Raw genomic sequence first — 24,761 nt, 5'->3', positions numbered from 1 at the left:
TTACATTATGTTTTAAGTAAGTTTTATGAAGATCTTTGGGGTAGAATGCATGTTTAGCTTATAGTTAGGTTTTTGAGTTTATGTTATGTTTTGAGCAATGTATGTTGGATTTGTGTTACTTGATGTGTTGTAGTTGGGGTTTAAGGTAGTTTGAGACCCCTAGGAGCTTGTATGCATATTTTGGTTGAGCAAAATGCATGATGGCATGAGTTTGAGGCATTTGTGCATGTTTGAACCAAGTTTCTGCCCTTCGGGAGAAACCAGGTTCGGCAGCCGAAAGGACTTTCGGCCGCCGAACCCTCTTGTGGAGGCAGCCTTCGGCTGCCGAAGCTTGCCCCCGAAAGGAGACTTTCGTCTCTGTCTGGGAGTTTCGGCCGCCGAAGGTGCCGTCGAACATGCATGAGTTTCGCCTCTGTTTGGGAGTTTCGGCCGCCGAAGGTGCCGCCGAACCTGCCTGACTTTCGGCTCTAGAGGGAATTTCGGCCGCCGAACCTGCCGCCGAAAGTGCCCTGTCCAGCCTTCTTTTACATGTTTTGCATGATTGTTTCATGATGTTTCAGGGGGTTTTTGGGGAGTAGTTTAGAGTTATGTTCATGTTTGGTTGGTCCCTCATTTGAGTCCACCTGTGTAGGTTCGGACCCGAGGAACCGAGGACCCCAGCAGTGAGTTCAGCTGCTTCTGAGTCAGTAGAGCTTCAGCTAGAGGTGAGTAGAATAACTCTTATGCTTTTAAATAATAAACCCGTTTTAGCATGATTCACGCATCATGAATGCCATGAGATATTTTAGGTTGTTTGCATTAGAAATCACGAATATGTTGCATTGCATAATATGTTGATGATGTGGATGAATGTTGAATGATCCTTTAGTCCTCGTATGTTATGATATGATGATGATACGGTACGAAAGACCAGTGAGGCCCATTCTACGCCCCTGGCACTATGTAAGAGAAAGACCAGTGAGGCCCATTCTACGCCCCTGGCATTATGGAATGTTATGTCATGCTATGTTATGATTATGTAAGAGAAAGACCAGTGAGGCCCATTCTACGCCCCTGGCACAGTTGGAACATGTAGAGGACTATTGGTGACAAATTCATCCTTGATGTGATTAGCTGTGATGTGATGCATTTTATGTTATCATATGTTTCAAATGTTTTATTATTCTGCTCACTGGGCTCTCGTAGCTCACCCCTCTCCCTTAACCCCAGGCTTGCAGGTACAGGGTAGACCAAGAGGTCAGCAAGAGTAATGAAGTCTTATGCATGTAATAGCTAGAATGTGGACATGACAAATTGTAGAATGATGTAATGTAAAAGTATAGTATAGATATGTAATGTAATGATGTTTGAGGATGTTAGAAGTGTGCTTGACCATAGTATATTGTAATCCCTTTTTAATACATGATCTTAGATGTTTTTATACTGCTTATGTAAACCAACTCAACACATGTTATGCCACCCATTGGGGGCATTGATGAGATCCCACAGAGGGGTTAAGTTTATAATTATGGCTATGTTCAGTGCATGCACAGGTTGAGTTTGGTGTATGAGAAAATGAATGAAAGAAAAGTTTTAATTTTTATGTATGTTGTTGATCATGTTTGGGATTAAACAGGTTCACAGGATGCATGTTAGGCTTGCTACGGGTCCCGGCGGCCTTAAGCCGACCTGGATCCTAGCGCCGGTAGCGGTTCGATTTTCGGGTCGTTATAGAATAGTATCAGAGCCCTAGGTTCATATGGTCGGACCTAGAGTGTCGGGCTCATAGATGTTATAGAAGGTCAAGTACAATAGGAAGGTCATGTCCACTAGGATAGGATGTGGAGTCCTGTCTTGCATGATGATGTGAAATGCCATGATGATATGCATGTGCATTAATGATATGCTATGATGTGTGATGCGGGTTCATGTGTGCCCACATGAACCATATGATGCTAATGTTTATATGATGTGTACTGTTTTTCAGAAAACAGGATGAGAGGAACTCGTCGATCAGCAAGATTGACTGGAGTACCACCTAAGGATGAGGGCACGAGCGCCCGTCCTCCAGCATTGCCTAGGGCAATGTCTAGTAGGTCTAGCAGAGAAAGAGCAGTAAGAGACCCTAGAAGGTCTCTAGATCTGGGTAGGAGCAGATCAGTGAGGGGAACAGTTCAGGGAGGAGCGTCAGAGGACATGGGGGATGATATGGATGTAGAGCAGAGGAGGGATGGCAGTTTGGGAGTTAGCATGTCAGAAGAGGGAATGGGGGAATCCCAAGGAGGCACTCAGGCCTCGGGATTTGTTCAGCCACCTTACTACCCACCCTTCTCACAAAATCCCGGGTATTCGATGGGAGGTACATCGGATTACCCTAGCTTCACCCCTTATCCCACACAGATGCCATACCCACCCTACTACCCACCATATTCACAATACCCAATGTATCCACCCCCACCTTACTATCCAAACCCAGCAAACCCTACTTCAGAAAATGTTGCACCACCTCCACCACCTACAGAACCAGCAGCCCCAGTTGCTCAACCTCTTAGACCTAGCTCAGCCAGTGGGATCAAGGTCAAGATGACGGACTACATGAAGTTGGGTGCTCCCCAGTATGAAAAAGGGGATGACCCATTTGTGTATCTTGAAAGGGTTAAGGTGATCACAGATGAGATTGGGGCTGATGATAGTAGAGCCATACAGATGGCTGGGTTCACACTTAAGTGCAAGAAGGCATGAGAGTGGTTCAAGAATTATGTGAACCCGAGAGTGGACAGCATGTCTTGGGAAGAGTTCGCAAACGAGTTTGCAGGATGGGCTTTCCCAGATAGTTCAAGGGAGCTGAAGATGATAGAGTTTGAGCAGTTGAGGCAGACTGAGGAGATGAGCATAGAGGAGTTCACAGACAGATTCTTGGAGCTGTTGCCTTTTGCAGGGCAAAATCTTGACTCGGATCAGAAAAGGTCAAGGAGGTATATCATGAAACTCCACTCCAGATATTCCTCCTTAATCCAGTCAGCAGATAGGGAGAGCTTCCATGCCATAGTGGATATGGCCCGGAAAATGGAGGCCAGTGCCATCGTTCAGGGGACAGTTAAGCAATCAGTGGCACAGCCTTCTAGTTCTAAGACCCCAGACTCTTCTTCTTTTAGTGCAACAGCTTCAGGCAGCAAGAGGTGGAGCAGTACCACCAAGAAGTCGAAGAAGAATAAGTTTTGGAACAAGGATACCTCCACATCTTGAGTGCAAAGATAACTGCTGCCATCTCTAGGTCATGTGTGGGGTAATTCACCTCGTGCTTCTTCAGCTGCCTAGAAGCATAAGCAATCACCCTGTCATTCTGCATCAAAACACAACCCAGTCCCACTCTGGACACATCACAGAACACTGTGAAGTCCCCATTACTAACTGGCAGAGCTAACATCGGTGCTGATGTCAATCTTCTCTTTAACTCTTCGAAGCTCTCTTCACATTGGTCCGACCACACGAACCTCTAATTCTTCTGAGTCAGTTTGGTCATAGGAGCAGCTATCTTGGAGAAGTCCTAAACGAACCTCCTGTAGTAACCTGCCAAACCCAAAAAGCTTTTAATCTCTGTCACTGTGGTGGGTCTGGGCCAATTAGCTATAACCTCTATCTTCTTGGGGTCTACCTCAATGCCTTCTGCTGATACCACATGCCCCAAGAATGAAATGCTCCTCAACCAAAACTCACACTTCGAGAACTTGGCATATAATCCATGCTCTCTCAGTATCTGCAGAACTATCCTCAGATGCTGGGCATGCTCCTCTGCATCTCTGGAATACACTAAGATATCATCAATGAAGACAATAACAAAGTGATCCAGATACTGGCTAAAAACCCTGTTCATGAGGTCCATGAATGCTGCAGGGGCGTTAGTCAACCCGAACGGCATTACTAAGAACTCATAATGCCCATATCTGGTTCTGAAAGCTGTCTTTGGCACATCTGCCTCTCTGACTCTCAACTGATGATACCCGGATCTCATATCTATTTTAGAGAAACAACCTGCTCCGGCTAGCTGGTCAAATAGATCATCGATCCCGGGCAGGGGATACTTATTCTTGGTAGTGACCTTGTTCAACTGCCTGTAGTCGATACAAAGTCTGAGGGATCCATCCTTCTTTCTGACAAACAGCACTGGAGCACCCCAAGGTGAGGTACTAGGGCGGATGAAACCCTTATCTACCAACTCTTGCAGCTGCTCTTTCAGCTCTTTTAACTCTGCTGGCGCCATCCTGTAGGGAGGAATAGAGATAGGTCTGGTACCAGGCAGCAAGTGTATTTCAAACTCTATCTCCCTATCAGGTGGTAGTCCTGGAAGCTCGTCTGGGAAGACGTCTAGAAATTCTTGGACTACTGGTACTGAGGCTGGTTCCCTAACTTGTCTATCTAGCTCTCTCACATGAGCTAGAAACCCCTGACAACCCCTCCTAAACAAACGACTAGCCTAAAGGGCTGAGATCAAACCTCTAGGTGTCCCCCTCCTGTCTCCTCTGAAGACACACTCTGACCCATCCTGATCTCTGAGACTAACTACTTTGTCTCTACAGTCCAAGGTAGCTCCATATGTAGATAACAAATCCATCCCTAGAATGACATCAAAATCTGTCAAATCTAGAACCACCAGGTCAGCTGGAAGGCATCTACCCTCTATGAACACTGGACTGAAATGACAGACTGACTCTGTCACTGATGGGTCACATTTGGGTCCACTGACCCAAAGAGGACACTCTAACTCAGAAATCATCAGACCCAAACTCTCCACGGCTCTCGAAGCAATAAAAGAGTGAGAAGCACCGGGGTCCATCAAAGCATACACCTCGGAACACCCAATGATGAGATTACCTGACACCACTGTGTTCGACGTGTTTGCCTCCTCCTGTGTCACAGTGAAGATCCGTGCTGGGGCTACCGGACCTTCACCTCAGGAACCTGCTGCTAAAGAAGAGGCTGACCCTCTCCCTCTGCCTCTGCCACTGCTCTAAGGCATGGCTGGAGCTGCAGGCTGTGCCACACTGCCTGAGCTCATTTGCTGGGATGGTGCCATAAAGGTCGCTTGAGGACATTCCCGTGCAAAATGTCCTCCTGCCCACACTTAAAGCAGGCTGTAGATCCCATACGACAAACTCCTTTGTGCGGCCTTCCACATCTCATGCACACTGTACTGCCTGTGCCAGAGCTTGAGCCACTACCCATTCCCAAACTAGACTTGATCTTGTTCCAGAACTTGCCTTTCTTAGCTTTAAACTTTTCTCCCTTCCTACTGCCAGAAGCTGCTGCATTGGGGGTCTTAGAACCCGAAGACTGTGCCACATGCTGTTTTACTGTTTCCTGAATAATGGCACTCGCCTCCATCTTCCTGGCGGCATCCACTATAGAGTGGAAACTCTCTTTTTCTACTGGAAGAATAAAAAAGGAATACCTGGGATGCAGTCTCATAGTATATCTCCTTGCCTTCTTCTGGTCAGTGTCATAAGCCTAACCCACATACTGAAGCAAATCCAGGAACTTATCAGTGTATTCATCTATACTCATCTCTTACGTCTGTCTCAGTTGTTCAAATTCTATCACTTTCATCTCTCTAGAACTGTCAGGAAAAGCCCACTCAGCAAATTCATTGGCGAACTCTCCCCATGACATACTGTCCATCCTGGGTTCCACATAATTCTTGAACCACTCTCGAGCTTTCTTGCATTTCAGTGTGAACCCTGCCATCTCAATGGCTCTGCTATCATCAGCTCCTAACTCATCGGTTATCATCTTAACCGTTCTGAGGTACTCAAATTGATCATCTCCCGTATTGAATTTGGGAGCATCCAATTTCAGATACTCTGTCATTTTCACTTTACTTCCCCCAGCTGAGCTAGGTTGAGGTGCTTGGACAACAGGGGCTACTGGTTCTGGTGGTGGTGTTGTATCTCTTGGTTCAGGGTGTGCTGAACTGGGATGGAAAGGTGTGGGGGGATACATGGGATATGGTGGGTAAAAAGGAGGATAAGGCATATAAGGCATGTAGGTAGGATATGGGGCAAAGCTAGAGTAATCCGACGTACTCCCCATCGGATAACCCGGGCCTTGTGGAAAAGGTGGATAACCAAACCCCGAGGCCTGAGCGCCTCCCTGAGACTCTCCCATACCCTCTTCTGACCTGTCCATACCCATGCTTTCCTCTCTTGGCTGATCCACATCCATAGCCTCCCTCACTTCATTTGACCTTCCTCCTCTTTCTGTTCCTCTTCTGCTCTCGTCAAAAGACCTTCTAGGGTCCCTTAACGTACCCTCCCTGCTAGATCTCTGAGACATTGCCCTTGGCAATGCAGGAGGACGAGCATCTGAACCCTCATTCACTGGTGGAACTCCAGTCAATCGTGCAGATCGACGAGTTCCTCTCATCTTTGTAACGACCCCAAAATGGACCGTCACCGGCGCTAGGATTCAGGTCGGCTTAAGGCCGCCAGAACCCGTAGCAAGCCTGCTATACTCTCTGTGCACTTGTAAAACTCATACATGATCATACATTTTCTGTGAAAAATAAAATTTCTTTTCTCTGTACCAAGGTTTAACCTGTGCATGCACTATCTCTGTACTCTGTACTCTGTACTCTGTACTCTATACTCTGTACTCTGTACTCTGTACTCTGTACCCCTGACTAGAGCTTGCTCTAGATGGGTTAACTCATACCTGTTAAGCCTGATTTTTCACATACAGTAAAAACATATATACATATCTAGATCATGTATAAAACATACATCACTAAGTCAAGCACATTTCTAACTTTAGATACACACTTAGTACATCATCTCGTTAAGATTACATGTCCACTCTAGGCTATAACTAAACAGCAACACATAACAACACACATCAGCATATAAACATCACATAGCAACAAGGCACATGCACAAATCATGGCAGTTCATATCATCATATAGACAAGACTCAACATCCTATCCTAGTGGACATGATGGCCTAGTGTGCTTGACCTACTAAAACCTCTATGAGCCCGACACTCTCTCTATAGGTCCGACCATATGAACCTAGGGCTCTGATACCAATCTGTAATGACCCAAAAATAGGACCGCTACCGGTGCTAGGATCCAGGTCGACTTAAGGTCGCCGGACCCGTAGCAAGCCTGCTATACTCTCAGAGTACCTGTAAAATCCCATACATGATCATACATTTTCTGTAAAAACATAAAACTTTGCTCTGAACCAAGGCTCAACCTGTGCATGCACTATCTTTGTACTACAGCACCCCTACTAGAGCTTGCTCTAGACGGGTTAAACTCATTCATGTTAAGCCTGGTTTTCACATACTCATAAAAACATTTACATAAAACAAACCATGTATACCAAAGGGATTTACAATACAAATGGGTCAAGCACACTACTAAACTCTATACAAAGCTAATACATCATTACATGTCCACACTATGCTATTACAAAACTCTTTACTCTTCCTGTACCCTGCTGAACTTCCCCTGACCTCTAATCCTGCAAAACTGGGGTTAAGGAGAGGGATGAGCTACTATAGCCCAGTGAGTAGAATAGATCAAACATGTCAATAAAACATGCTCACATGGAATGCATCACATCACAAGTAAATCACCCATCTCAGACGGACTGATTCAAAAATCCCTCAACTGTGCCCGGCCCGCGAAGGAGCTCCTCAAAACTTTATTACGCACCCTAGGGTGCCCTGTGCCCGGCCCTCTCAGGGCTCCTCAGGACTTTACTACGAGGGCTAATGAATCCACTATTTCCAATCCGTACAAGCATAGAATAATGCAATGCATCACATTAGTGTAGTCTAGTGCACTCAACCTATTACATATCATGATGCATGGAACATGCTCAAAGCATTTAATTTCTCAATTTAAAACATTAAGTTTAGTTCCACTCACCTCTGGCTGACTCTGAACTGACTCTGAAGCAGTGCTCACTACTTCTCTCTTCGATTCCTCTGGTCCGTTCCTACACAGGTGGACTCAAATGAGGGACCAAACTAACTCAAAGACAACTCTGTAAAGCGCCCCAAAAACCCCCTAAACCATTCTAAAATAATCACATAAAACATGCAAAAGAAGGCTGGACAGGGCACTTTCGGCGGCAGGTTCGGCGGCCGAAAGTCCCTTCCAGAGCCGAAACTCAAGCACTTTCGGCGGCAGGTTCGGCGGCCGAAAGTCCCTTCCAGAGCCGAAACTCAAGCACTTTCGGCGGCACTTCGGCTGCCGAAAGTCCTTTCCAGAGATGAAAGTCCCCAATCTTCAGCGGCACCTTCGGCGGCCGAAACCCCCCTCCAGAGCCGAAAGTCCAAACTTTCGGGGGCAAGCTTAGGCAGCCGAAACCACCTCCTCAGCATGTTCGGCGGCCGAACCTTCCTTCGGCGGCCGAAACTGCGTTCGCCAGTAAGGCAGAACCCTGCTCTGCTTCAGGCAAATCTTACCCAACTTCACTCAAACATGCAACCCACAATTCCACAACCTGCATATACTCAAGTATAGGCACAAAGGGGTCCAAAACTAACTTAAAACCCCAACAAACATCACAACTCAAAATATATACATGCTTCGACCACAAATCAACCAAAAACTCATCTTAACCTAATCATGCATTTATACCCATAAAACTCCATAAAACCTTCATAAAACCTGAAAAGAAGTTCAGGATCTTCACTTACCTCTTACAAACAAGAAGATAAACGATCCTAACGTGGAGATATGGAGAAACTCTCTGTCAAAGTCTCCAACTTCAAAACTTTTGGTAGATTTGCTCAAAAGCTTCAAAACAACATAAAACTCATCAAAACGTTGAAAGATTTGAAGAAAACATGAAAATCACCCAAGGAAAAGCATGGTCTCACCTCTGTCTGTGAATGGAAAGAAAATCTTATCCATTCACCGACCTAGGGCCTTTTATAGGTGGCTAGCCAGACCACCTTCGGCGGCCTAACGTGAGTCCAAACTCATGCATGTTCGGCGGCTGAACTTCACCTTCGGCGGCCGAACCTGGTATTTCCTCCTTGGTGCTTTTCTTTCCAAAACTCATTTTCTTTTGTACTTAAACCATTAAAACATATTCAAAGACTTTGAAAAATATAAATCTTACCCTTCTAGAGAATTCTGACATCCTGGATTCCACCGGATAGTAGAATTTCGATGCCGGACTCTAGCCGGGTATTACATTAGTTGGGCAAGTTAGGCTTCCGAAAGTGGTTCAAGTTCGGCCGCCGAACCTCATGTTCAGCCGCCGAACTTGCATGAGTTTTGGAGGCACTTTAGGCTGCCGAAGGGTGGTCTGTCCAGCCCCTATATAAGGGATCCATGGCCAAAACGGGCGAGTTTTCTCTCATTTTCGGCCAACAGTGAGTCCATGCTCTCCCATGGTCGTTTTTGACGACTTTGAAAAATATAAATCTTACCCTTCTAGAGAATTCTGACATCCTGGATTCCACCAGATAGTAGAATTTCGATGCCGGACTCTAGCCGGGTATTACATTAGTTGGGCAAGTTAGGCTTCCGAAAGTGGTTCAAGTTCGGCCGCCGAACCTCATGTTCAGCCGCCGAACTTGCATGAGTTTTGGAGGCACTTTAGGCTGCCGAAGGGTGGTCTGTCCAGCCCCTATATAAGGGATCCATGGCCAAAACGGACGAGTTTTCTCTCATTTTCGGCCAACAGTGAGTCCATGCTCTCCCATGGTCGTTTTTGACGATTTTCCTCAAATCTTTCAAGTTTTAACAAGTGTTTTCTTGGCTTTTGAAGATTTGTGAACTTTGAGCAAGTTTTGGAGCTTGGAGGTTCAAAGAGCTAGATCTCTCCCATCTCCGAGTTAGATCGCCTCTCCTCTCGTTCTCCAAGAGGTAAGAGTAGATCCTTAGCTTATTTCATGTTTTAAACGAGTTTTATGAAAGTTTATGGGGTAGAAATGCATGTTTAGGTTATTTTTGAGTTTATGGGTTAGTGTTGAGTTTTTTAGCAATGTGGGTTGTTTATGTATGTTTGATGTGTTGTAGTTGGGGTTTAGGATAGTTTGAAGCCCCTAGGAGCTTATGTATGTGTGTATGCATGTTGAGGAAGTGTTGGTTTTGAGTTGAATGGTTTGGGAGGCTAAATGTGCATTGTGGAGGCTGAGTTCTGCCTTTGGAAGAACTCAGGTTCGGCAGCCGAAGGCACTTTCGGCCGCCGAACCTGCCTGTGGAGGCAAGCCTTTGGCTGCCAAACCCTGCCCCCGAAAGTGGACTTTCGGCTCTGGAAGGGAGTTTCGGCCGCCGAAGGTGCCGCCGAACATGCATGAGTTTCGTCTCTGGAAGGAACCTTCGGCCGCCGAAGGTGCCGCCGAAGGTGCATGACTTTCTACTCTGGAGGGACTTTCGGCCGCCGAACCTGCCGCCGAAAATGCCCTGTTCAGCCTTCCTTTGCATGATTTCTATGATTGTTTTAAGGTGTTTTAGGGGGTTTTTTAGGAGTATTTTAGAGTCATGTTCATGTATGTTTGGTCCCTCATTTGAGTCCACCTGTGTAGGTTCGGACCCGAGGAACCAAGTACCCCAATAGTGAGTCAGCTGCTTCAGAGTCTTGTCAGAGCTAGCCTAAGGTGAGTAGAATGACTCTTTACGTTTTTAAGCAAATAATGAAAGTTTTAGCATGATTCACACATCATGAATGCCATGAGATATATTAGGTTGTTTGCATTAGAATTCACGAATATGTTGCATTGCATATTATATTGTTGATGTGGATGAATGTTGAATGATCCATTAGTCCTCGTATGATATGGTATGATATGATGATGATATGGTATGGAAGTCCAGGAAGACCCATTCTACATCCCTGGCACTATGTAAGAGAAAGTCCAGTAAGACCCATTCTACGTCCCTGGCATATTGGAATGTTATGATATGTTATGTAAGAGGAAGTCCAGGAAGACCCATTCTACGTCCCTAGCACTATTGAATATGTAGAGGACTATTGGTGACAAGTTCATCCTTAATGTGATTGGTTTGTGATGTGATGCATTTCATGAAAGCATGAACTTTTAATATAATGTTTTATTATTCTGCTCACTAGGCTCTAGTAGCTCACCCCACTCCCTTAACCCCAGGTTTACAGGTACGGGCTAGTCCAGGAGGTCAGCAGGAATAGAAGTGTTATGTAATTGATAGTTGTGGACATGAGAATATTGTAATGTAATGTATTAAATAGTCATGAAATGTTAAGAATTGTATTGAAGTTAGAATTGTGCTTGACCCTAGTGTATGTTAATCCCTTTTGTTACATGGTCTTTCAAATGTAATGGTTTAATGATGTTTTATGGAAACCAAACTTAATATATGTTATGCTACCCCATTGGAGTATTGATGAGGACTCTAATGTAGGGTTGATGGCTATGTTTATGAGTTGTGCATGCACAGGGTAAGTTTGGTAAATGAATAAGAAAGTTCAAAATTTTTATGTAATTGTTGATCATGTATGCGATTATACAGGTATACAGGTTGTATGTTAGGCTTGCTACGGGTCCCGGCGGCCTTATGCCGATCTGGATCCTAGCGCCGGTAGCGGTCCGATTTTCGAGTCGTTACAATTACCTTGCAATCAAGAATCAAGTGGCCAATTTGATCAAAACAACAAAGCAATAATAGAATCAAGCATGAAACTGTATGAATATTGAATAAACCAAAGACAAACAACTTATGTTCAGATCTCACAATCCATAAAACAACTTAAGTTTCAACCAATCTTCAACTAGATTAAAAGGTTTTAGCCATTCATGGCTGAACCAAAACTAAAAATAAAAGAAAAGAAGAAAGGTAGAAGAAGAGAAGAGGTGGGCGCCGGTCCTTGTACAATCCGAGAAGGAGAGGTATGAAGAGTTCCGGAAGGAGAGGCTCTCGGCTGGCTTATGTGCTTCTTAAATAAGTTTAGATGCTGACCTTACTGCCCAATAGGTACTTGCTGCCCAAGTTGTGTCTAAAAAGGAAAGAATCGCATTGCGAGGTCTTTAGAAAGAAGGCGGCGCGCGGATGGCTCTTTAGAAGGAAGGTGGGCGCGCGGCAAGGCTTGTGCAGAGGGAAGGATATGCTGTCCGGTCTTTCTTTTTTAGGTGGAGTCTTTGTTTGAATTTCAAATTTTGAATGCTGAATGCGGAAGAGGCAAGTGCGTCTTCTTGAAATCTTGCTGCCTAAATAGGACGATCTGACTGCGGAAGTGTCTGCACATCTTTAAACAAGGAAAGAAAGATCTGTAATTTGAATTTCAAATAATTTGCTGTCTGCGCTTTCCTTATTTGCTTTTGCTTCTGCACTTTCCTTATTTGAAAACTTTCATTTTCTAAAAACTTGCCTTATTTGAAAACTTTCCTTATTTGAAAACTTTCCTTATTTGTCACTTTCCATATTTGGCACTTTTTGGCAGTTTTAAGAGCATTTTTACCAGATTGTCTCTTTACACCTAATATCTGCAAAACAAGGTTAAAACCACAAGATTAGGCAGAAAAGATGTAAATAAACATTAATAATATCATGATAAAATGGTCTAAAATATGCTCTATCAAGGGATGCATAACCTATTCTCCTTAAAAAGAAAGCCATCATGTATCAAGAACCCATTAGCAGGCTGGTGAGTCTGGACTCTAGCCCATATATTAGCAAAGTCATCATCTGTAGCATACAAATCCTTCAGAAATTCAAAATCTACGACTTTCTGATTAACTATAATCAACATAGAAGCCCTCCTACTCAAAGCATCTGCCACCTTATTACTATGGCCAGTCTTATATTTGATGACATAATGAAAGGCTCCAAAGTAAGCTGCCCATCGAGCATGCATCTTATTCACATGTTTTTTAGTTTTAAAATGGATCAAAGGTTGATGATCTGTGTGAATAATAAACTCTCACCCCATCAGATACTGCTCCCAAGTTTTAAAAGTCCGGAATACTGTATATAGCTCCTGCTCATAAGTAGACCACTTCTTTCTAGCTTCATTCAGGTTCTCACTAAAGAAGGCAATAGGCCTTTTAGACTGTGACAACACTCCACCAATCCCAACTCCACAAACATCATATTCAACCTCAAACAATTTATCAAAATCGGGTAGAGCAAGCATAGGGGCAGAAATAAGCTTATGTTTAATATCTTTAAAGCTTTTGTTGGCAGCTTCAGTCCATGCAAATGTATGCACTCTCTCTTTCTTCAAGCAATCTGTGATAGGGGCAACGATGCTGCTGAAATTTCTGATAAACCATTGATAGAAAGTAGTAAGGCTATGAAAGCTGCGAACATCAGAAATAGTTTTGGGGATGGGTTAATTCCGTATTGCTTCTACCTTCTTCTCATCAACATGTATCCCTTTTGCACTAACAACGAACCCCAGGAACAGAACACGCTCCGTCATATAAATGCACTTCTTAAGATTAATAAACAACTCACTTTCTTACAAGGCTGTCATGACTTGACAGAGATGCTGTAAATGTTCTTCTTCGCTATGACTAAAAATCAAGATGTCATCAAAATAAACAATCACAAATTTGTGTAAGAAAGGATGCAAAATCTGGTTCATGAGTCGCATAAAAGTGCTAGGTGCATTCATCAATCCAAAGGGCATAACTAGCCACTCATACAAGCCTTCCTTAGTCTTGAAGGCGGTCTTCCATTCATCTCCCTCTTTGATCCGAACTTGGTGATAGCCGTTTTTAAGATCAATTTTAGAGAAGACTTTAGATCCAGATAGCTGATACAGCATGTCATCCAATCGTGGAATAGGAAATCGATACTGAACTGTAATTTTGTTGATGGCCCTGCTATCCACGCACATTCTCCAAGTCCCATCTTTTTTTGGAACTAACAGGGCAGGTACACTGCAGGGGCTAATGCTCTCCCGAATATGCCCCTTCTTCAGTAATTCTTCAATCTGTTCTTGGAGGATTTCACTCTCCTTTGGACTCATCTTGTAATGAGGCAGATTTAGTAATTTTGATCCAGGAATGAGATCAATCTGATGTTGGATATCTCGCAGAGGTGGAAGCTTGGATGACTCCTCCACTATCTTATGAAACTCCTTCAACAACTCTTTGACGGGTGGTGGTAAAGATGGTGCCTCCTCCATTATACTTTTTGCTCTCACCAATAAAGGCAGTGTGCTTCCAGATTTCTCAACTGTGCCTGATAGCCTCTGCCCTCTCGTGGAAACAGCAACAACATTCTTCCCTTCCACTTTAGAATGTTTCGCAGAACCGGAAGGCAAGATAGTAATCTTCTTTTGATTCCACGTGAACATGTATGAATTCTCCATCCCCTTATACAAAGCATCAATATCGAACTGCCAAGGGCGACCTAGAAAAATTCCACAGCAATGCATATCCACAGCATTACAATTAACAGGTTCAGTATAAGATTTACTGATCGAATAGGCACGCTGCAGATTCTGTTGACCTCAATTGTCGGACCTTCCTTAATCCATCCGACTTTGTATAGCGAAGGGTGCGGCTGTGTAAGCAACTGTAATTTCTCCCCCAATTGCTTAGCTATCAGATTCTCACAATTGTAACTATCTATAATTAGCCTGCAAATTGTCTCTCCTACTCGATACTTTGCCTGGAAAATCTTCCTCCTTTGCGTCTCATCCTCCTATTTTGTTGAGTATAAGATTTTCTTCACCACATAGGTGACCTCTCCATCTTCAGAACCAGCAATAGATCCGTCTTCGTCATCTACTTCCTCGTCAGTTTCAGCCACTTGCTCAACTACATTAACCTGTCGGTGTTCAATGTTAACTCCTCTACGTTCTGGAGAATTATTTGATCGATTATCAGGTTGCCTGCAGTGGTAATATATGTCTCCCATTGGCTTCTGATAAGGATTGGTTCTGCCTCCTTTGTTTGCTGTAATGGTGACTGCCTTTTCCTTATTGTCTCTCCTTTCTTTCATGGTATTCTGAGGATTGCTAGAATTTACAACCTTAGAAGGTTGTCTGCTGTAATTGCCTCTATATTGTTGCATCCCTGTCGAATCAGAATTTCTGTAATTAAAATTCTGGTTGTACTGTTGTCATGGCTGCCAATCAACATGCTCTTCTGCCCTTTTTGCCATCTCAATGGCATATGCCAAAGTGAAAATTGCAGCTACTCCCATCATACAATGAATTTCATGATTCAGGCCCCTCTGATAATGAGCAACCTGCTGGGCTTCGTTCTCACAGTTTTCACACCTCGCCTGCAACCTCAAAAACTCCTCGGTATATTCATCCACCCTTCGGTTCCCCTGTACACAGTCATGATACCGGTTATACAAAATCTGAGCGTAGTCGCTAAGCAAAAACTGTTGTTCAATCATCTGCTTCATCAACACCTAGTTTCGTATGGGTTCCAGCCTCTTCCGATAGTGTTCGTTTTGAATCGAATTCCACCAGGCTGTTGCACCCCCTTTTAACTTATAGGCCACAATTGGAACCTTGCGATCCTCTTCCACGTTCATAACTTCAAAAAAACGTTCAACCTCTGTCAGCCAATCAAGAACAGATTCCACATCCAGCGGACTAGAAAAGTTTTGAAGGTCTATCTTGATCTTGTAACCTTCTTGATAATTCTGCTGGAGATTTGCAGGCACAGGATTGGCGACCACAGGATTGGTGGCCACAGGATTGGCGACTGGCTGAGGGTGCGCGGCGGCGGCGGGTTAGTGGAGTCCTTGCTACAGGGTCAGCTGTCCGATCATCTCCCTCAATTCTGCCAAAGATGCCTCAATCGCAGCAAGTCACGCCTCTTGGTTATTTGCCATGGTCTAACTTTGCTCTGATACCAATCTAATAAAAGACTATTTAGACTCCGTCAGGAGTTTTAACTAATATTATTTGGCTAAGACGAAATAAGAAAAAAGATAGGCTAGAAGACTAAAAAGTTTTATTGAAATCTCTCAAAAATTGAAAAGTGAGTTTCTAATAGTCAATGGAGGCTATTTATAATAGAAATAAAACCCTAATATGCAAAATTATGAAAATCCCCAAAATATCAAAAAAAAAAATTAAAATGCAAAATTGACCCCTAAACGATGGAATTTCCATATCGACCCTTGTTACACTTTTGAAAATCGTGCGTCTCGAAATTTCCTTTCTAAAAAGCTATCGTGGGTCTCTATCGGACATCGGCAACAAAAGTTAGGTCCGGTCCAAATAAGGTTAGTTGCTCCATGTCAAGATGATATGAACCCAGTTTTTTCCTAAAAAGTTTGGCATATTATTAGTAATTTTGTTGTTTCCAGTTGCCAACAATGGCTCAGCACAAGAGTCTTTCCTGCTCATTTAAATGATACTATTATTGTTTTAATTCTAAAAACTAAGCGACCATCTTCTTTTAAAGACTTGTGTCCTATCTCCTTGTGCAATGTCATCTACAAGATAGTGTCTAACGTGCTAGCCAATAGATTGAAAATCTTTCTGTCGTCCCTTATTGGTACCTAGAAGATTGATAACAGATAATGTCATGATAGAATTTGAGGTTATCCATCATATGAAAAGAAAGAATCGATGTAAGAAGGGTGGGATTGCCTTAAAAGTGAATAGTAAAGCTTATAATTGTGTTGACCGGGAGTTATTTCGCTTAATAATGCTTAAATTACGCTTCAATAAAAGGTGAGTCAACTTAATTTTACTCTGTGTCTCATCTGTTAGATATATGGTTGCTTTAAATGGCATGGAGCTTGGGCCTATCACTCCCGGTAAGGGTCTTAGACAAGGAGACTCTCTCTCCCCTTATTTATTTTTTATGCTGAAGGGTTGTCTAACCTCTTTAAAAGGGATGAGCATCGAGGAGATATTCATGGGTCGAGAATACGTAGGCAAGCGCCTAATATCTCGCATCTTCTTTTTGTTGATGACAACTTCTTTTTCTTCCGAGCAAATTTGCAGAAATGCAGGGTAATGCAGAATATTCTTCATACCTATGAAGCTGCTTTTGGCCAAGCTATAAACTTTCAAAAGTCAAGGATCTTTTTCAGTGAAAATGTTTCTAATGAGGAGAAAAACATGGCATATCAACAGTTGGGTGTTTCGACAACCCTTGATCATGGAAAGTATTTAAGGTTTCTTTCTCTCGTTAAGAGAAATAAGAAATAAGTTTTTGCATACTTAAAAGATCGTGTATGGAGAAGGGTGTCATCTTGGAATGGTAAACTTTTATCTCAAGCAGGTAAAGAAATCCTTCTGAAATAAGTGGTTCAAGCAATTCTTACTTATTGTATGAATATTTTTGGTATTCATGTGTCTTTGTGTGATGAGGTTTAGCGAATGATGAATTACGAGGAATGGGCATAAGAGGATTCATTGGCTTTCATGACATAAAATGTATTTAGGTAAGGCTTTTAGTGGTATGGGTTTTCGAAATCTGCATAGTTTTAATGTTGCATTGTTAGGCAAGTAGGGCTAGCGGATTATTTCGGATCTAGTTGCTCTTCTTAGTAGAGTTCTCAAAGCTAAAAATTTAGCTACAAGAGACTTTCTTAATGCTACACTGGGTAGTAATTCTAGTTTTATATGGAAGAACTTATTGCAGGTCTAAGCTTTGTTAGTTAAAGGTATCAGATGGAGAATTGGAGATGGGTCTCAAGTGAAGGTACGGGGAGATCCCTGGGTAGGTGGTAATGATAATTTAAAATTATCTATGCCACTCATTAATGGGCTAGATGATTTTTTAGTGTTCAGGTTAATTAATGGGGATGGCAGGGGTTGGAACGTAGATCTGTTAAATGAGCTTTTGTTACCATAGGGTATTCAAAATATTATTCTAATTCCTCTTAGCATTTTTAATCATGAGAACAAAAGAATTTGGTACCATACTAATTCGGGAAAGTATTCAATAAAGTCTGGATATTCAAGCATAATCCAGTCAAGTAATGGGCTAGCTAGACATGCTGTAATGGAAAATTTTCATGTAGAGGACTTTACGGGGTATCCTGCCTTCAAGAATAAATCTAAGGTCCAAATCAGTCAATGTTGAGAGTTCTTGTCCTCTTTGTGGTCATAAGGAAGATGACCTACATGTTCTAGTTTTATGTTCATTTGCAGCAGAGTGTTGGCTTCTTTTTAGCCTGGATCTTAGTGGTATTAATTTCTCTTCGTATGTTCGGTCTCATCAACTATTGCTGGAATCTATCAGCTGTGATTAGCATGGAAAAAATCTGTTCTATTATGTGGAGTCTGTGGGCAAGAAGGAATTGGCTTTTATGGGATGTGCAGTCGTCCAATTGCTCTGATGTGATTGCATCTGGTCTTAAAGTTCTCAAGGAATGGTAGTCTCTACGACAGGCCCATAATGTCCCCATTACTACACTGGTGCAAGATCTTCTCTTATCGGCTAAGTCGGCAGATGGTCGGTTTAAGTGCAATGTGGATGCAAGTATTCATTTATGGGAAAGGAAAACATTCTTTTGCTACTATTCTTAGGAAGCATCGTGGCTCTTTTATCTCTGCTCTTACAGGGCAGTTTCCTGGTATTCTTCCTGTTCGTATGGCTAAGGCTTTGGCTTTAAGAGAGGTTTGTTTGTGGTTGTCTACTGGTAACTATGACTATGTAGACATTGAGTCTGATGCTAAAGTAATAGTGAATGTGATTGAGTCAGATTCTGTATAAGTTATTATAGATTGCAGGTCAGTTTTATCAAATAGATCTAACTGAACCTTAAAATGGATTAGAAGACAAGCTAATATGGCTACCCATAATCTATCTAAGGTAGCTATTGATTATGCTAGTCCTAGAAATTAATCGAGCATTCGAACTATATATGTTCTGTTCTTTAAAATGATATTTCTCTTTTTTGCTTAATATTTCAGAATTTTAAGTTTGATATAAGAGAATAGCGTGCTGAATTGGGTTAGTATCATATGATATATTAAATTTTTTCTAAATATATATTAGTAAAAATATTTATTTATTAAAAAAGCCGAAGTTTTTTTATAATTAAATAGCTATAGTTTAAGAAATAAATAATTATGTATTTATTAAATATAAATTAAAGGTATTATATAATAAATAAATAATCATATTTTTTTAAGATTAGAATATGTATTTTTATTGAAATATTTTATTTTATATAGCAATAGTCGAATAGAAGTCGATTGGCCAAAAAAATTAGAATTTTATGAGTTTTCATATTTATATTCAAAATTTTTAATTTTAAATTAAAATATTAATAACTTTTAAATTTATCGTAATTGTAGTATTTTTTAAATTATTTTTTATTATATTTAAATTAACTCATATGACACACCAGGTATTATTATTTTTATCATATAAATAATTTGATTAACTTAAATTAAATTTTGATGAAGACCTTAAATCCTTAATAATCTAAAGTCTTGAATTAAAATTCTTATTTAAGTAAGTATTTTAAGTATATAATTTGAAATTTCATATAATTAAAGATTTAGGATCTTAATTAAAATTTAATTCTAGTTAATCAAATTAATCAAATTACTTATATAATAAAAATAATCATATCGTGTAAGTTAATTTAAATATGATTAAAATTAATTTAAAAAGTAATTACAATTATAATAAAATTAAAAATTATATTGTACATCCATATGTATTGAAGAGATTATCACTCATTTTCTCATTATTTTATACTTTTCAACTATAATACTATTTCGTGAGTTTTAAATTAATTGATAATAATTTAATTTGTCGTCATTTACAAATTTACCGATTGAATAATTTATTATTATTTGAGTGCACTTCAAATTGTACGCACATATATGTATTAATTTTTCTCCAGGGCGTATAAAATCTCCATTATCCCTTTTCACTCATTCCTTATCAGCATTTTCTCATATTCTCATACTATTTATTGTACCGTTTTCATAAAGGCATGGAGTGGGTTTGGTGTTTGTGTATATTCCTTTTCTTTTTCCTTTTTGTGTTTTTTGGTATCAATGTTTGTGAAGAGAGTTTGTTAAAGGTACGAAGAAAGAGCTTTCTTTGTTGGTTCTGTGTGGATTTTAGAAACTGCTTCTTTTTTTAAGAGAATTTCTTGTATGTTTCAAACAATGAAAACTCATGTTACCATCATTATATTCTATAATCAGTTTGTTCGTAGGCTCAAAAAAGCCGCAGGCTCTTCATAGTCATCTCCATAGAAATTCTTTGGTGCTACCTTGCTTCATTACTATTAATTAATGGCTTGTTTTGGTGGTTCTCCCATACAACAACCGCGGGCCATGATATTTTCTCTGACTTTTAGAGTTGCTTGGGTGGTTTTGGTTGATTAATGGGTGTATTAGTTTGATATTTTTAGAAATGGGATAGGCTAAAACTTTGGAACTTTGTAATTTTCTCAAATGCACCTAGAACCTGTTGGGCCTTCCAGATTGCATGTTATAATAATAATAATAATAATAAAAAACCTAATACTGCTTATTAGAGATGAAAGGTAACAGTAAAAATTAAATTATTTAAATTTCAACTTTACTTATATTAATAATATTTAAATTTATTAAAAATTAATTTAAACTATTTGAATACGTTCCAAATTTAAATTCAATTATTATTATTCAAATAAAACTCAAACTCGTATAATTTTATATATTTTAATTAATAATTTATATAAAAAATTTTCATTAATAATTTTTATTTAAAAAATTTAATATTTTTAAAAAATATTTAAATTTTAATTTTTAAATAAAAATATAAAAAAAAATTTATAAATATTCTTAAAAAATATATTTTTTATATTAAATTAATTATTTATATAAAAAATTCAAACAGATATCCTATATATAAAATTCAAATTTAATCTGAATCTACAATAAATATTATTTTTTAAATTTAAATTCATTTCAAATTCGATTATAATTATTTAAATTTGATTTATTAAAATTCCCTTCCATCAAATAGCCCTCCAACCGGCTAAAGGAGACCATTCAATTATAATAAATATATTTTTAATATTTCTGTTTTTTAATTTTTATCAAGGAAAATTACAGAAAAAGGAATATTGCAAGGGTTATTTTTGCCAGGTGTCATTATCGGAGAGCCAAAGAACAAAAATTATTCTGAAACCGGAGGTTATCCATCGAACATCCCAAAGAGACGAGTAGATTTTCTCCTAGCGACATCAACCACAAAAAGAACACAAACCAATGACGAAGTGGAAATCGCTACTCAGTAGACCCCACATACAGATAAGGCAAAGATAAAGATAAGGGCGATACTTTCTCATCCGTCAGATGGATACGCAACTTCATCCAACGGTTCATGTCCAACGCCATGGATAAAGCCCCTGAGATTTATTAAAACTTCAGTCAGTATAAGTGTTTAACACCAAACACATATCAAATCACCTCCACTTTCAAGCTTCCCGTTAATTCTATCTTTCAGCGCACGTTAGACTCTGGCCATGGCTGCCTCCACAGCTGCTGCCGCCGCGTCATCCTTCATGGGAACGCGCGTACCAGATATTTCCACCAACTCAGGTCGTGTTCAAGCTCGGTTCGGATTTGGCGCCAAGAAGTCCGCACCCAAGAGATCAAGCAAGCCTACCTCAGACCGGCCTCTGTGGTACCCAGGAGCCAAGGCACCGGAGTGGCTCGACGGTAGCTTAGTGGGAGATTATGGGTTTGACCCATTCGGATTAGGGAAACCGGCAGAGTATTTACAGTTCGAGTTGGACTCTTTGGACCAGAACTTGGCTAAGAACTCGGCTGGTGATATAATTGGAACACGCACAGAGGTTGCCGATGTGAAGTCTACACCGTTCCAGCCATACAGCGAAGTTTTTGGGTTGCAAAGGTTCAGGGAGTGCGAGCTCATCCATGGAAGATGGGCTATGTTGGCTACTCTCGGGGCACTCAGTGTTGAGTGGCTCACTGGAGTCACATGGCAAGACGCTGGAAAGGTAAGCCACCATATATAAACAACCTAGCTAGCAACTGACTGGTGTCGATGTTTTACCTAGCGGCATGCTAACTCTGTGGCTTGTTTCAGGTGGAGCTAGTTGAAGGGTCATCTTACCTCGGCCAGCCACTGCCATTCTCGATTTCTACATTGATCTGGATCGAGGTTCTGGTGATTGGCTACATCGAGTTCCAAAGGAACGGAGAGTTGGACCCAGAGAAGAGGCTGTATCCTGGAGGGAGTTTCTTTGATCCACTGGGTCTAGCAGCAGACCCAGAGAAGAAGGCGACTCTTCAGTTGGCAGAGATCAAGCACGCTCGTCTTGCCATGGTTGCTTTCTTAGGATTTGCTGTGCAAGCTGCGGTTACTGGGAAAGGTCCTCTCAACAACTGGGCTACTCACTTGAGCGACCCTCTTCACACAACCATTATTGATAACTTGACATCTTAATTAAAAAACCTCCTTGGATGTTTTTTTTTAGTTGGCTGTATTAACTATTATGTGTGCTTCTTGTAAAGATTATCCGACCTTTAATAGGGGAAATTCTATTACTTAAAAGTGCAAAAAGAAATAATTATTAGAAGTTTTAATTTTTTTTTATACGATTATCACTATAAGAAAATCCCAATTAGCAACAGATTATTTTATGTTGCTAATTAGCAAGGAATTCACGACCGAATTATAAAATTTTTCTATTTATTATTGGATTTAAAAATTTGTTAATGAATTAATAAAAGAATGATAAATTATTTGATAAATTACCAACAATATTGAAAAATCCATTTATATATTATGCGGAGAATAATCTCACTATTGTTTATAAAGTTGGCCCTTTTTTTTTAATGCAAAAGATCTCCTTTTTTTTTTTTTTTTGAAAGCAATGCAAAAGATCTCCTTAGAACTTTGATTATTGCAGAGAATTATTTTTTAGAAAAATATTTTTTATAATTTTTGGTATATAAATATTTAAAAAATTAATTAACGAAAAATATTGTTGCCGTTAAATAAAAAATTAAATCATTTAAAAGAAAATAAAGTTATTTTTCATATTTTATAATCTTCTTAATATCTTCATATATAAATTTGTTAATATATTTTAATTTTTAAATTAAAATTAAATAAAAAATAAATTATTTGGTTTAAAAATATTTTTTATAAAAAATATTTTTCACAAAATATAAGGGAGGCTAAATAAATAATTCTGAATAATTATACCATAAATTAGTTAAACAAGATCAAAATAGGCAGAAAAAATGGCATTAAGTCCAAATATGCCCTTAACCTTTTTTTGGGTCCAAATCACTCCATTTTCAAGTTTCAACTTAAATAAATCTAATTTTTTTTGCAAAAATGGTCAAATTAGAACTTTCAACGTAAGAATGTCAGCGTTTAAAATGCACACCCTATATTAAGTACGTGAATGTAAAAGGAAATTAATAAAAAAATTTAAAAAATGGTAAAATAACCAAAATAGTAACATTTGTTTATTTGGCCGGAATTAATACCTCTATTATGTGCGACACTTGGTAGAAAGGCTAGTATATAATCTTTAAAATCAATTTTTTTCATCCAATTTGAAACTATAAATTCCTAAAAGAAAAAATCTAAGCATTTTACATTTTAAAAATCCATTAACATCTTGTCCTTCAAATGCCCGTTGGATACTTGAGGGAAGCTGATTGATTTTGATACTATAAAAATTTATCAGAGTAACGGATGTTAGTAATAAATTTAAATTCATTATAAATTAGTAATATATTTTATGTTCTATTATTAATTTTTATTATTTAGTAATGGATTAATAAATTTATTACTAAATTTGTTATTTAAATAAAATTATTTATAAATTTAATAATTAATTTTAAAATTTCTTATAAATCTGTTATTAAATTAATAAAAACTGAATAACAAATTTTTGTTCGTAAATTTATTGCTAAATCGATTATTAAATAAATAAATTACTTAAATTGTAAATGAAAAAATAGTAATGAATTTAATATTAGAATGCAATTTATTATAAAATTAATAGTAAATTTAATAATAAATTTAATTCATTACTATTTTTAAAAAAAAGTCAACTTTTTATTTTTTTTAAATTTTATATTTTTTTTAATTTAATAATGAATATAATCAGTTACTAATTTAAAAATAGTAATAAATTTTATAATTCATTACTAAATTTTAAAGAAAAAATATTGCACTTTTAATTTAAAATCCCACATTATTTCTTTCTAATTTAATAACGAAAAAATCTATTACTAATTCAAAAATTAATAACGAATTAAAAATTCCGTTACAAAAATTTGAAGAACAATACTATTTTTTTTATTCGCCTGCATTTTTTTTATTTTAGTAACGAATTCAATCTGTTACTAATTTACATATTTATATTCCCATACACCTTATCTCACTTTACCATTTTATTCATTTTTTTCTTCTTTTTTCTTCTCATTCTTTTATTTTTCTCTTATCTTATTTTATTCTTCTCATTATTGACTCTATTTTTTTCTTCCATTTTCTTTTATTTTTTTCAATTTTCTCTTCAATTTTCTTCCATTATCAATCTTACTTTTATCTCTTAATTTTTATTTCATTTTCTTTTATTTTCTCATCCACTTTCTATCATTTTCCTTTTTTTTTTTTCATTATTGTTTCATTTACTTTCTTTTCTCTCATATTCTCTAACCTTTTTTTTCTTTTCTATTTTATTCTATTTTCTTCATTTTCTCTTTTGTTTTTCTTCATTTTCTCTTATCTTTCAATCATTTTCTTTTCCTTTTTCTTTTTTTTCTTCCTTTTTCTTATTTTCTTTAATTTTTCCTTTTTTTCTTATTTTCTCTTATTTTTATCATTGTTTTCTATTTTTCCTTATTTTCTC

At 38.9% G+C, this 24,761-nt stretch overlaps 1 protein-coding gene across 1 annotated transcript; it reads left to right on the top strand.

Moving 5' to 3' along the window:
- Window positions 1–21,305: 21,305 nt before the first annotated feature.
- On the top strand, window positions 21,306–22,473 carry LOC110621655 (chlorophyll a-b binding protein CP29.1, chloroplastic). The gene is made up of 2 exons (XM_021765924.2): window positions 21,306–21,884; window positions 21,974–22,473. Exons 1-2 carry the CDS (start codon window positions 21,387–21,389, stop codon window positions 22,331–22,333), a joined length of 858 nt encoding a protein of 285 aa, XP_021621616.1. The 5' UTR covers window positions 21,306–21,386; the 3' UTR covers window positions 22,334–22,473.
- The last annotated feature ends 2,288 nt before the right edge of the window (window positions 22,474–24,761 follow it).

The sequence above is a fragment of the Manihot esculenta genome, chromosome 8, assembly GCF_001659605.2.
Source record: "Manihot esculenta cultivar AM560-2 chromosome 8, M.esculenta_v8, whole genome shotgun sequence".
Lineage (NCBI taxonomy): Eukaryota > Viridiplantae > Streptophyta > Magnoliopsida > Malpighiales > Euphorbiaceae > Manihot > Manihot esculenta.
The sequence above is the reverse complement of the archived record's forward strand: the minus strand, read 5'-3'. Positions and strand labels throughout refer to the sequence as shown.